We start from the raw sequence: 12485 nt of genomic DNA, 5'->3' as shown, positions 1-12485 counted from the left end.
TCTGGAAAGGGCTGTCCAGCCCTGGCACAGCTGCCCAGGGCAGGGGGGAGTCCCCACCCCGGGGGGATTTAGGAGCCCTGTGGATGTGCTCTGTGGTGCTCCAGGGCAGCAGCAGGGTCACCTCAGCCCCTGTGCCTTTGTACCTTCTCCAGGAGCTGGGATGCCCCAAATCCATCCCACGGAGCCGGGGCTGCTGCTCTGTGTCCTGCAGGACGAGGAACCCACCACTGGCACGTGAATTTTGAGCTTTTATTGATAGTTGGAATTTACAGCCTAAAACTGACAACATAGAGAGATGCAGACTTTTTTTTTTTTGTTTTTCCTTTTTCTTTTTTTTTCTTGTGTTTTTTCGTTGCTTTTTTACAAAAAAAAAAAAAAAAAGAAAAAAAAACCCACAAAAAAAAAAATCCAAACCAAAAACCAAAATAACCAAAAAGCCACCAGCATCAGATTTACAATATAAAAGTTTTGACAGTAGAGAGACTAAAGTACATCTGGAATTACTCAGAAAAATAAACAGGGCAAAAGGCAGTAATTTAAAATTTGTCCCTCATATATACACATAATACACAGACATTGCTTACAAAGACCCGGATTCAACATTTAAGGGCAGTTGGCATCATGAGAAAAGGCTCCCCCATGTCATTGCACTAATTAAGGACCCCCGGGGGCACCCCCTGTGCTGCCCCTTCCCGCTGGAGAGGCTGCCTGGAGCAGGCCGGGATCAGCTCCCGGGATCAGCTCCCGGGATTCGGGATCAGCTCCCGGGATTCGGGATCAGCTCCCGGGATTTCCCTCCCTCGGGGCCGCTCCGTGGTTTTATTGCTTTACAGAGCTTGGGCCCGGCCCGGCGGGAAAGGCATCGAGTGCCCCCGACTCGCTCTTCCCACCAGGAAAAGCCCTCCCTCGGGACGGCCCCGCCGGGCAGATTTCCAGGGAAACTCTGGACACCACGACGGGATTTTGGGAAGAGCGGGAAAAGGAGCTGCGGGGCGACGCTGAAAGCCCGGGCCTGGCACCACCACTGCAACATTCCCAAATCCACGGATCCCCATCCCCACGGCGGCAGCGCCTTCCCCTGCTGGGATTGCTGGATTTGTGGGGTCTCCAGTCCTCAGGAAAGGCTCCACCTCACATCCCACAGCCTGGAATTAGCTCTGCCTCGGCTGGGACACGGGGACGGCAGAGGGAGCCATTCCCAAGGACTCATCCCAAAGAACCAAGGCCAAGAACTGAGCACGGCCACGGGCGCCCTGGGATGGCCACGGACCATCCCGGATGGAATCTGCTCCCTCCGGAGCTGCCCGGATGGCCCTGGCAGCTCCCAGGCACCCCTGTGTTCCCAGAGCCTCCAGCTCTCCCAGAAACCAGGAACAACTTAAAAACCCACCAGTTTTGGTTCATTTTTAGTTTGAACGGGAATTTCGGGCCCCTCAGCCGGAGGGTTTTCCCGGGGGATGGGCCCTCAATCCCTGGTTTGTGCTTAACAGTCAAAGAGCCGAACGTTCCCACTGACCCGGAGCCCAACGAAGCCCTGGGAGGGATGGAAGGCCCTGGAGACGCCACTCCGGAAGCTCCAACTGAACAGCAACGAGTCTGGAATATTCCCCCGTGTCCGAGTGGGCGGGTGAGGAGCCTACGGAGGGATTTGTGGGGATTCCTCGGAGCAGATTCCCCCTGTACAACCCCCCCGGAGACTGGGAGGTGATCACGGGTATCATGGATATCACCCACTCCACGACCGCCTGGAGCAGATCCCGTGCCAGGACTTGGCGTGGGATAGAGAAAAGGTTTGGAAAACATCAGATCCAGAAAAATGTCCATGAAACTTGGCCTTTCCACCCAAACTCCTCCCAACTGCCGCCGCTCCCGGGTCGGACACGAAAGGCAGAGACAGAGACAAGGAACAAAAGGGAAAACCCACGAGCTGCTCCGCGAGCCCGAGGCCAACGCCAGGGACACCCCGGGGCTGCTCCGGCCCGGGAGAACGGAACGGGGTAAAGAAGGGAACCAGTGGTTCCACTGTCAGCCCTCGGCCCCTGGAATTCCCCCGGAATTCCCGGCCCCGCCCAGGCCCTGCAGTGGGTCGCACTGGGCTCCTTTGTACCGACGCCCTTGGAAGGTGCAAAACTCCTGCTCGAGGAGTTCTCGGCAAAGCCAAAAGCTCTGAGGAAAACAGGACTGGGGGGACTTTAGAACCCTCTGGAATATATTTATATAAATAGTCCCTATTTACAGCAACAACCGGGGTGGGGGCGGAGGGAGGGAAGGAGGGGCCGGGACACGCTCGGAGCCACCACCCCTCGCCCTCGGGATGCTCCTGCCTGTCCCAGCAGGATCCCAGCAAGATCCCAGCAGAATCCCAGCCCTCTTCCCACGGATCCCTCACCCCTGTGATGTCCTGCCTGTCCCAGCAGTGTCCCAACAGTATCCCAGCCCTCTTCCCAAGGTCCCTCGCCCCTGGGATGCTCCTGCTGGAGGAAGAAACCATTTTCCTCCCTGGAATCCCAAAGATGCTTTCAATCCCAAGGTCTCTCCTTGTCCATCTCATGGTCCAACCCTGGAGTCCTGTTGGACTCAGCCAAATGGGAAAGCCCTGGGAAAGGCTGTCACTCCCATGGATGCTGGGAAAATGGCTACGAGTGGTGTGGGGGGTGAGGCCTTGTTCAGAAATTGGCCATAACTCCACGTGCAGCACCGGAATGCGGCGGCACCCACCCAGCTCCAGCGCCAGCAGTCCTTCCCTGTGTGCCTCCTGGGAGCCCAGCCAGGGAAAGGCTGATCCCAACCTTGGGAATCCTGACCCCAGCCAAGGAAGGTCCAACACAAACCAGGAAAATGCCAACCCCGACCAGGGAAAGCCTGACCCAAACCAGGCCGATGCCAGAGGGTGCCAATTCCATACAACATTCCCGGTGTTCTCTGCTCTTGGCATCGGCTGCGACGGAAGGGATGAACAATTTTAAGAGGGAAAAGCTCTTCAAGGATTTCTCTGGGACTGTTTGGGCTGGAAAATCATTTTTCATTGCAAAAAACCCCCCCCCAAAATTCATCAGAGGAATATTTATATTCCACAAGGGGAAAATATTTACAGGCCAGGGAGGTTTTAATTTAAATTACACCTTAAATAATAAAATATTTGGTATTAAATATTAGTTCTATTCAAGCAGAAAAAGAGGGATAATCCATTTTTTTGGTGCTTTTAAGCCCAGTTTCTCTCCCGCTCGGACAGATCCGACGCCCAGGCTGGAGCTGGGATCCATCTGGAGCTGATGGCAGGACACAGACACCACATTATCCCTGCATCCCAAATCCATGGCAAGTCCAGCAAGGGAGGGGAAGGGGCCCTGGGGGTCCTTCTGAATCCTCGGGGGTCCCTGGGGCAGCTCCCAGTGACCAAGTCCTGTCTGGCTCCACTGGGAGCTGGAATTGCAGCCGGGGCTCTGGGATGACACCAGGGATGGACTGACTGGGATACAGGGATGGACTGACTGGGATACAGGGATGGACTGACTGGAATAGAGGGATGGACTGATTGGGATAGAGGGATGGACTGACTGGAATAGAGGGATGGACGGACAGGGATACAGGGATGGACTGAGTGGGATACAGGGATGGACTGACTGGGATACAGGGATGGACTGAGTGGGATACAGGGATGGACTGACTGGGATACAGGGATGGACTGACTGGGATACAGGGATGAGCAGCTGAGAGGTGTAAGAGGAAGAGCACAGGGAACAGAAATACCTTTGCTGGGCTCTGGATGGATTTAAGGCACTCGGAACAACAGGGGGATATTTGGGTCACAGCGTGGGCTCCGGGATGCAGGATGTTCCCTTCCCTGTCTCCTGGGGAGCTGGGATGGAACATGCCTTGGCTCCAAGCTGGAATGAGAAGCAATGGCTCCTTCCAGACTAAATCCAAGGCCCTGGCATTACACTGGAACTTCCCCTTGGATCAGTGCTGTGCCCTGGAGAGCTCAGGGCTCCGAGGGAGCAAAATGCCTTTTCTTGGGAAAGCCACAGCAGGTCCAGAGAAAGGGGAGGAGCTTGGAGCTTCCCATGGGAATAGCAGGGAGGTGATGCAATACGTGGGAATTACATGCAAATTAACAGGATAGAGGTCGGGAAGGGAAGGGAAGGGAAGGGAAAAGGGAAAAGGGAAAAGGGAAAAGGGAAAAGGGAAAAGGAGAAAGGGGAAAAAGGGGGATTTTCCACACAAAGCCATTTTTCCAGATGTGCTGTGGCCAGTGAGTCACTGTTTGGAGTTTGAACCTTCTTGGGATGATGAGAGAGAGGAGCAGGGAAAGGGGTGAAGTCTCAGTGCAAAGTCACTGCCACAGAAGGGGAGGAGCACAGAACGACTGCCAGGACCATGGAACGACTGCAAGGATCAAGGAATGACTGCCAGGACCATGGAAGGACCGTGAAGACCATGGAACAGCTGTGAGGAACAGGGAACAACTGCCATGCCCACGGCAGGACACACGGGAGCCCTCGGGACACACCCCAGAGCTCGCTCCAAACCCACCACCAGCAGGGGAATCTCTACTGCATCCCTAGAATTCCTACAAAGTTCTGCAAAACTACCTCTGAGCATCAAAATTACAGGATAAAAGATTTTTTTTTTCATAATTTACATCTTGTCCAAGGAATCTGAGGGAATCAAAAATAGAAGGGGAAGGATCTGCCCTCTAGAAAAGCCCCGATGCCAGGGAGGGAAGAACATCCCTCCCTCCCCATCAGCATCAGATACAAAAATACACTTTACACAGGGGAATGTCCCACTGTCCCACTGCTGCTGGGAGGGGGGACAGCCCCCGGAAACACAGGGAATTCCTGTACAAATCCAAGCAGGAGGTCACCACAAAGCCCTTCCAGGGATGAGGTAAGTGAGGTTTGGATGAGAAAAGCCAACGTGGAGGAGCCAAATTGTTTCATTTTCTGTACATCTGTCGCAAAGTTGAGCCACAAATGTGGGTGGAAAAGCGGGTTTGCCGGGAATTCCCACCAGCAGCAACCACGGAGGGAAACCGGGATCAGAAACCTCCTTCTCACCCCAGAGCCAGAGTCGATCCAACCCATCTTCCAAAGGATCTTAAACTTTCACTGAACTGAACACTAGAGATGGTCCAACCCCGAGGTCCCCATTTGTGCCACCTGCCACACGTCACTAATTAACTGACACCTGGAATTATTAATTAATGCTGCAGAATTCCAGGGCTGGAACGCGCCGCTCCCCCAGCCACGGGGGTTTGGGGGTTGGGGTTTGGATCTTGCCCTGCAAAGGCGAAACCACGACTTCAAACTTCTCCCCGAGCTGCCCTCAGATTTCCCAGGAATGGCACAGTGTGCTCAGAGAGCCCAGCTCCGGAGCCTGGGATCCGGCACCGCCTCTGGAGCCGGGAACACCCCCCTGGGAAAGGGGAGCTCGTGGTCAGCAGCTCCTCTGAGGTGGGATGAGCTACACCTGAGGCTGGGATGGGCTTCAGTTCGGGCTGTTTTCAAGTTTGGGAGGATCCTGAGCTTGGGATGGTCTCGAATTTGGGATGGTCTCAAGTCTGGGATGGTCCTGAGTTTGGGTTATTCCAGAGTTTGGGTTGTTCTAAGGTTTAGGATGATCTCAAGTTTGGGATGTTCTCGGGTCTGGGATGTTCTCAAGTTTGGGACATTTTCAAGTTTGGGATGGTCTTGAGTGTGGGATGTTGCTGGATTTGGGTATTTCTCAGGTTTGTTTTTTTCTTGAGTTCGGGGTGTTTTTGAGTTTGGGTTATTCCCGTGTTTGGGATGGTCTCGAGTTTGGGATGGTCTCAAGTTTGGGATGTTCTTGAGTTTGGGACCCTTTTTTTGCTCAAAACCTGTTTCTTGCTTGGATGGAGAACCCCCCCTGTTGGTACCTTCTGTCCACAACCCCAAACCTGCCGAGACAACACTTACTAACACAGAGCACTAACAAATCCCTGGTACAAAGTCCCTCCCAGCCCATGGACACAGGCTGGAGTCCCCATTCCCAGCACATGGAGCTCTCATATGCTGCCCTGGGACAGCAGGCACAGGACCCTCCCCGAGCTCCCGTTCTGGAATGCTCTGATCCCAAAGGGAAGAGTTGTGAGGGGTCCATCACACCTGCAAAGCACCACCAACCCAAATCCAGGCTCAGCAAAGGGAACGGATCCACCCGACACCGCCCCGAGGGCAGAGCAGTCCCAAACAAACACCCAAATCCAGGCTTTTCAGGGATACACACGACTGCTCCCAACACCAACACCCCCGACAGCCTCCAAGGCCAAAGGCTTCCGAGGAGCCTCCAGCTCTTCCCTGCCCAGGCTGCTCTGGAAAACCAGCCTCAATCCTAAAGCCCAGCACAGTCTGGGTTCCAGGGTGGCACAGTCCTTTCGCCCTGAGGAGGGAAACAACCAAGTCAGGAGGAGAAGAGCGAGAGGGGCAGGACATGTCCTGGAGCCAGGAGCCAGCAGGGATGGGAAGTGCCCTCTGGAAGTGCAGGAACAGCTCCAGCCCTGGCGTGTGCGGCGGCGGCGACGAGGCCACGGGAGTTCTCTGGGGGCAGCACCAACCCAAGGAACCCCAGTCTAAACCAGTTCACAGAGAGTCCCCAAGAGACTCAACATCAGCAAGACGGGTACACCCCCAGTACACCCCGGATACACCCTGGATACACCCTGGATACACCCCGGATACACCCTGGATACATCCCAGATACACCCCGGATACACCCCGGATACACCCTGGATACAGCCCGATACACCCTAGCACAGCTCCCCAGCCCCTCAGCTCTTTCCTGCACATCAAATTTGGGGGTTTTCATTCCATGGAGCCCCTCCCCCTGTGAACAGACACTACAAGGTCTCCTCAGCACCAGGGGCATCCCCCCCCTTGGCTGGTTGGGTTTGGGGGCCTGTGGTGTCCAAAGCACACAAAGACTCTCCTGTTTGGGTGGGTTTTCCTGGTCTGTGGTGTCCAAAGCACAGAATTCCCAACAGTCACGCCCCCAAATCATGGAGCTGCAGCCCCCACACGCCCTCTCAGAGCCTCCCCTTGCCCAGGGCTCTCCCTGGGCACCCAGGGCTGGGAGGGGAGGCAGGAACTGAACTTCACCTCCGGGAGAAGCAGCTGAGAAGGTTTTATTTTAAAGCTGGGCTTAGCAAAGACCATGTGAGGGCTGAGGCTGCCTTGGGAGCACCCAAGGGACTGGGCACCTCTTCCACAGCCCTCTGGGCAGGAACTGGGGCTCTGCCACCCCCCAGAGTTCACCGGGCCAGGGGAACTGAACCACTGAGGAAAGGGGGCTCTTGGACCGGTACAAATCCCACTGGATGAGCACACGGTGGTGAAGTCCCCCAGGAGATGGTTCAGTGCAGAGATGTCACCTCAGGCAGCCCTGGCAGAGCTCCTGCCCCGGGCTGGGCAGGAGGGACAGGAAGGCACCTGGTGGCTGCAGGGACCAAGCCCAGGCCGGAGCACGACGGAGCCACAACGCGGTGTAACCGCGGAGTGACCGGCACGGGCCGTGCTCCCAGGGATGCCACTGAGAAACCAGGGTTGTAATCACAGCTCACTGGCTAATAGGGGGGAAAATGGTTCCGGGATGCCACTGGAGAACAAAAAAGCCACTGGAATTGTATTTCCTTCAGATATGTTCTTTGGGAATGTCCCTTCACCTTCCCCCAGCCGGTGCCCCAAGCCTTGCCCTGGCAATGGGATGTCTGACCCTTCTGGAACAGATGCTGAGGGAAACACTCGGCTTTTTGGGGGATTTTTTTTTTTTTAGTCATTTTTTGTCATTTTTTTAATCTGTGCACTATGGGTTTCCATTCTGCTGCCCACCTGCAGCTCTCCAAGGAGATGTCCTTGATGAAACCTTGGGATGAAACCTTGGGTTTCATCCCAAGGGCAGCAAAGCCTTGGGACAGTCACAAAAGTTCTGTCAGGCTTTGCTGAGGACACAGTATCCAAACAAACACCTGGGATTTTGCCTGCCATGACTGTTACAGCTCAAGAGAAGCAGGAATTCTATTTTCTGGAGGGGGGAAATGTTGTCAGAAGATGGGTGAAACTCCAGCTTTATCCGCTGTGGGATCACATCTCCACAGCTCCACTCTCCCCACCCCTCTGCTCACAGGGGTTCCAGCCGTGCTCCCCTTCCCCACCCAACCCCCAGGGACTGCCCACAGGAGCTGGGACCCCGGAGAGGCCCCTGCTGTGCCGATGGATGGCAGTGCTCCCAAGGCTGTTATCCATGGATCCCATCTCCCATCACCTGAGGAGCCCCTTTCCCACAGCCCAACCAGAGACAAACGTGCTCTGATCCAGGAATGGGCCACACTGGGGGCTTTAGGAGCCCATCGTGCCCTCCCCCAGTGAGGTGGCCGTGCTGGTTCCCCTGGGATGGTTTGCTGGTGCTCCTGGAGCTGCCCAGGATCCCAGTCTGGCTCACTGTGCTTCCAGGGGCTCCTTGCCCGGGTTTCTCCCAACATCCCCCTGCATGTGCACAAATATCCATGGAATAACACAAATATGGATCTACAGACAGGTCAGTCCTACCAGGACAGACACCCTGTGGATATGGACAGATTCCAAGCTCTGCACAGAGGGAGGAGGGACAGCGCTGAGCAGAACCTGGGCCAAGTCCTCATCGCTTTGGACATGGAGCTGAGCAAGCCCAGGGGCTTAAATGGACAGGTGGAGTCAGGAAATCCATTTTCACAGCCAACAGATCCTGCTCCAGCCCCGGGAGATGGGAAGCTCAGACTCAGAAGGACATTTTTTCCTGGTTTATCTATAAAATCAGCGGAGCCAGGTAAGGAACCCCCCCGACTCTGGATCTGTTCCGAACTGCAAACCCCGACACACCAAGCAGGAGGAATGTTTTGTGGATCAGGATCACCTCGTGGCTGGTGGGAAGGACATTCCCAGGGAGTGATGAGGTAATTCTGAGCTCCAGTCCCAAACGAGGAGGGATCAAAGCCACGGAGCTCGTGCATCTCTGCAGGTCTGACCAACCACCGGTGACACACCTGAGCACAGACTGGGCACAGGCAATCAAACTAATCCACCAAGAGAACGAGTCCCCGGTCCCCAACCTGTGCTCGGAGCTGCTCACAGGACATGCCCGAGGATATTGTCATTAAAGCTCTCCCTGGCGTTCAGAGACTCGAAGCAAGAGCTGAGGAATGCCAAGTTCGGAACCTGCAGCGAAAGGCACAGACAGACACGTCCTCTCGGAGCCATCCCGGGGTTATTGCTGCCAGCAGCCCCGTGTCCCTGTCCAGGGGGAATTGCTGCCCCCAAACCACAGCATCCCGAGCACACCAGGCGGGGGGAGCTGATGGTGACCCACACTGGTCACTCGGGTGAGCCCCGACCGGGACACGACCCAACGCAAAGATCATTTCTCTGACTGAGGAGGGGCATGAAAACAGATCGAAGCCAGAAGGATGAGCAAACTGTGCCTGCTATGGACATTTCCCCCTCAGCTCCTGATCCCAAATGGATCTGCTCATAATTGGTCAGGGTGGGACCAACAAGAAGACGCTGGAGGAGCCCCGTGGCCTCCCCGGGCCCGGAGCCCAGCCGTGGTGTCCAACAGACAAATGATCCCTCAGCTCTCACAGATCAGTTCTGGGGGCTGCAAGAATGCCCGGAGAGACCCTGATTTTCAGCAGAACTCTAGCACCAATCCTTGGAAAATTAAGACTTGAATGTGTCTCCAGCCAGGAACTCAGACCCGCTCAGCACTTGTGCCAGCCCTGGCTCAGAGTGGGTCGATCCCCGCACACCAAGCAGCGGAACCACAGCACAGCGTGAGATTTTCCCCTCCCCAGTGCAACATAACTTGAAATTATTCCTTTTAAATTACAAGGAGTGAGCGAAGACTTGCAGAAAGACCACGGCAGCACCTGCTTCCCGAGGAATTGCAGCTGGAGAACCCCCAGCCCTGCCAGCAGCACACGAGTGGCCCACAGCCCCAGCACAGCCCCCAGGAACCTCCAGTACCCCCATTTCCCGGGATTCCAGCAAGGCAAACCCCCCATTTCCCCCCAGAGCAGAGCTGAGCAGCCTTGGGGCACACAGGGATGAGCCGGTGCCGCAGGAACGGCGCCGCCGGACACCGACCCGGCCGGACACCCCGACCGGACCTGTGGGAACACCTCGTGCTCCTCACTCCCCCTCCACACACGTTACCACAGGGAAGGATGTCCCACCAGCACCACAGACATCACAGCAAAAACAAAGGGGTTCTGAGGAAGCCCCAGGGCTGGAGCTGTGCTCGGAGCCGTGGGAGGAACTTTCACACCCCAGGGCAAAGCCCCTCCCCGTGCTCGGGTGAGAATCTCCTGACAGCAGCTACTCGGCTCCCTCTGTGTCAAGCTCCATGAGCTCACTCCCAAGGGAATGCTTTTCCAGGCCTTGGATCGCTAAGGAGGCGGCTCTGGACACCTGCCAGGTGGGTTCCAGCACAGCGGCGGGTCCAGCTCGGGGGCAGAGGAGCCCCCAGGCCCAGGTGACCCCACACCCTCACCTGTGTCACCTGTGTCACCCGTGTCCCAAAGCCCAGCGGTGCCACCAGCACAGCCTTCCCGGGAGCAGGTGCTCCAGGCCGGACAGATCCCGTGTCCCAGCTCCAGGGGCTGCCCCTCACCCGGCCCTGCTCTCCCCCCACGGTGTGACCCCCAAAGCCCTCTCAGGGCAGGGACACCAGGGGTGCCCACCCGGAGCTGGGAGGGGCCGTGTCCCTCTCCAATGTTGTCACAAGGTACAAAGTGCAAAAGTGTTGCTGTTCCTGCATCCATTAAAAAACTTTAAAAACAGAACAAAACAAACAGAAAAAGGATTTCCATAATCATTTGAAAATACATTAAGTCTCCAAAAAGCCACCAAAGCCCTGGTCACCTCTGTGTGCTCTGGGTCCTGCTGGGCAGCAGAGCCATGGGCAGTGTCCTCTCCCCGACACACCTGGACCACACCCAGCAGGGACATTGGCCAGGCTCGGACAGGAGAGGCCAAGTGCTGACCCAGCCCAAACGCTGCTCTGAACCACCAGTCTCCATGGGAGAGCAGGGAGCCACCCCTGGAATGCAGAGACACCTCACAGCACATCACCCCTTGGCCTCTGGCTCGGGACACCACGGCCTTCCCTCCCACCCCAAACCTGCACCTCCAAGCCCTCCCTGCTCCGTCCCGTGGAAGTGTTTGCATTTCTCCTCCTATGAAATGTTTCTGATAAGGCTTTATTGCTATACAAAAGCGGTGCAAAGGCTGCCCGAGGACAGCTCCATCAGGAACTTTGGTCACACGACTGCGGGACTCTTGTGCACTGTCCCCGTCCCGGCGTTAGACCTGCTACCTTTCCCAAGAGAAGCTGAATACTGTGTGCAATAACACTCGGAAAATAGGACTTGAACCCCAAATACAAAACAAAAACGAGGGAGACGGGGAAAGGGGACAACTCAAATCAGGCAGAAGGCTTTGCTTGGGAAGAGCCCGTCATTCCTGTGAGGACTAAACTGCTCAATGCTACATTTGGACAATGCAAAGTGTCTCTCCGGACAGACTGTTGGTGTTGGAACTGCGTGTCTGGTCCTCAATGCCAGCTCGCTCTCATCAATGCAGCATTTATTAAAAAATAAAATTAAAATGGAAAAAAAAATAATAAGAATTGACAAATTGCATCACCAGGAGCAGCCTGGCCTGGGTCACACACGTCCCGTGGCAGCGGCGGCATCAAGCGGGGCCGTTCAACGTGGCTTCGGCGCAGGGCAAGGCCTCTTCTTTCCTGGGGAGAAACCCAGAGCAGCATTAGGGACAGGGAACTGCTGGGACACGCTGGCTCCTAAGGCTTCCTTCATCCTGGCTGCAAATTCACCTCTCTGGTGGGATCCGAGCCACCCGTCCTCTAGTTTTGTTTCTCCTGCCTCCTAAAGCGTCACCAGCTTCCAACAAGAACCTTCTCAGAGTCCTTCACAAATCAGGACATTGACAAATCACAAGGGAGCCATGGAATGGTTTGGGTGGGAAGGCACCTTAAACCCACCCAGTTCCACCCCCTGCCAAAGGGATTAGGGGGATAGAGCAGCTCTCCTATGAGGAAAAGGATGGGAGAATTTGGATTGTTCCTCTGGAGAAGAAAAGGCTCCAGGGAGAGCTGAGAGCCCCTTGCAGGGCCTAAAGGGGCTCCAGGAGAGCTGGAGAGGGACTGGGGACAAGGCATGGAGGGACAGGACACAGGGAATGGCTTCCCACTGCCAGAGGGCAGGGTTAGATGGGATATTGGGAAGGAATTGCTGACTGGGAGGGTGGGCAGGCCCTGGCACAGGTTGCCCAGAGCATCTGTGGCTGCCCCTGGATCCCTGGAAGTGTCCAAGGCCAGGTTGGCCGGGGCTTGGAGCAACCTGGGCTGGTGGAAGGTGTCCCTGCCCATGGCAGGGATGGCACTGGATGGGCAATAAAGGTTTGTCCCCAGCC

At 55.9% G+C, this 12485-nt stretch overlaps 1 protein-coding gene across 2 annotated transcripts in view; it reads right to left on the bottom strand.

Moving 5' to 3' along the window:
* Positions 1-235: 235 nt before the first annotated feature.
* PPP6R2 (protein phosphatase 6 regulatory subunit 2) overlaps positions 236-12485 on the bottom strand; it is a 68624-nt gene continuing 56374 nt past the window's right edge. The window contains exons 24-25 of one of the 2 annotated variants that reach the window (XR_007900943.1): positions 6748-11796; positions 236-6704 (exon numbers count right to left, since the gene is read on the bottom strand). Coding sequence is in view for 1 of the 2 variants with exons in the window: in XM_051773645.1 (XP_051629605.1) it covers positions 11745-11796 (52 nt within the window). In the remaining variant the exon portion in view is untranslated. Of the gene's footprint in view, positions 11797-12485 lie in introns of both variants that reach the window. The other variant, XM_051773645.1, reaches the window with a different exon arrangement.

Source organism: Manacus candei, unplaced genomic scaffold (assembly GCF_025592945.1).
Source record: "Manacus candei isolate 608988 ecotype Guabito, Panama unplaced genomic scaffold, ASM2559294v1 h1tg000174l, whole genome shotgun sequence".
NCBI classification, from domain to species: Eukaryota; Metazoa; Chordata; class Aves; order Passeriformes; family Pipridae; genus Manacus; species Manacus candei.
The sequence above is the reverse complement of the archived record's forward strand: the minus strand, read 5'-3'. Positions and strand labels throughout refer to the sequence as shown.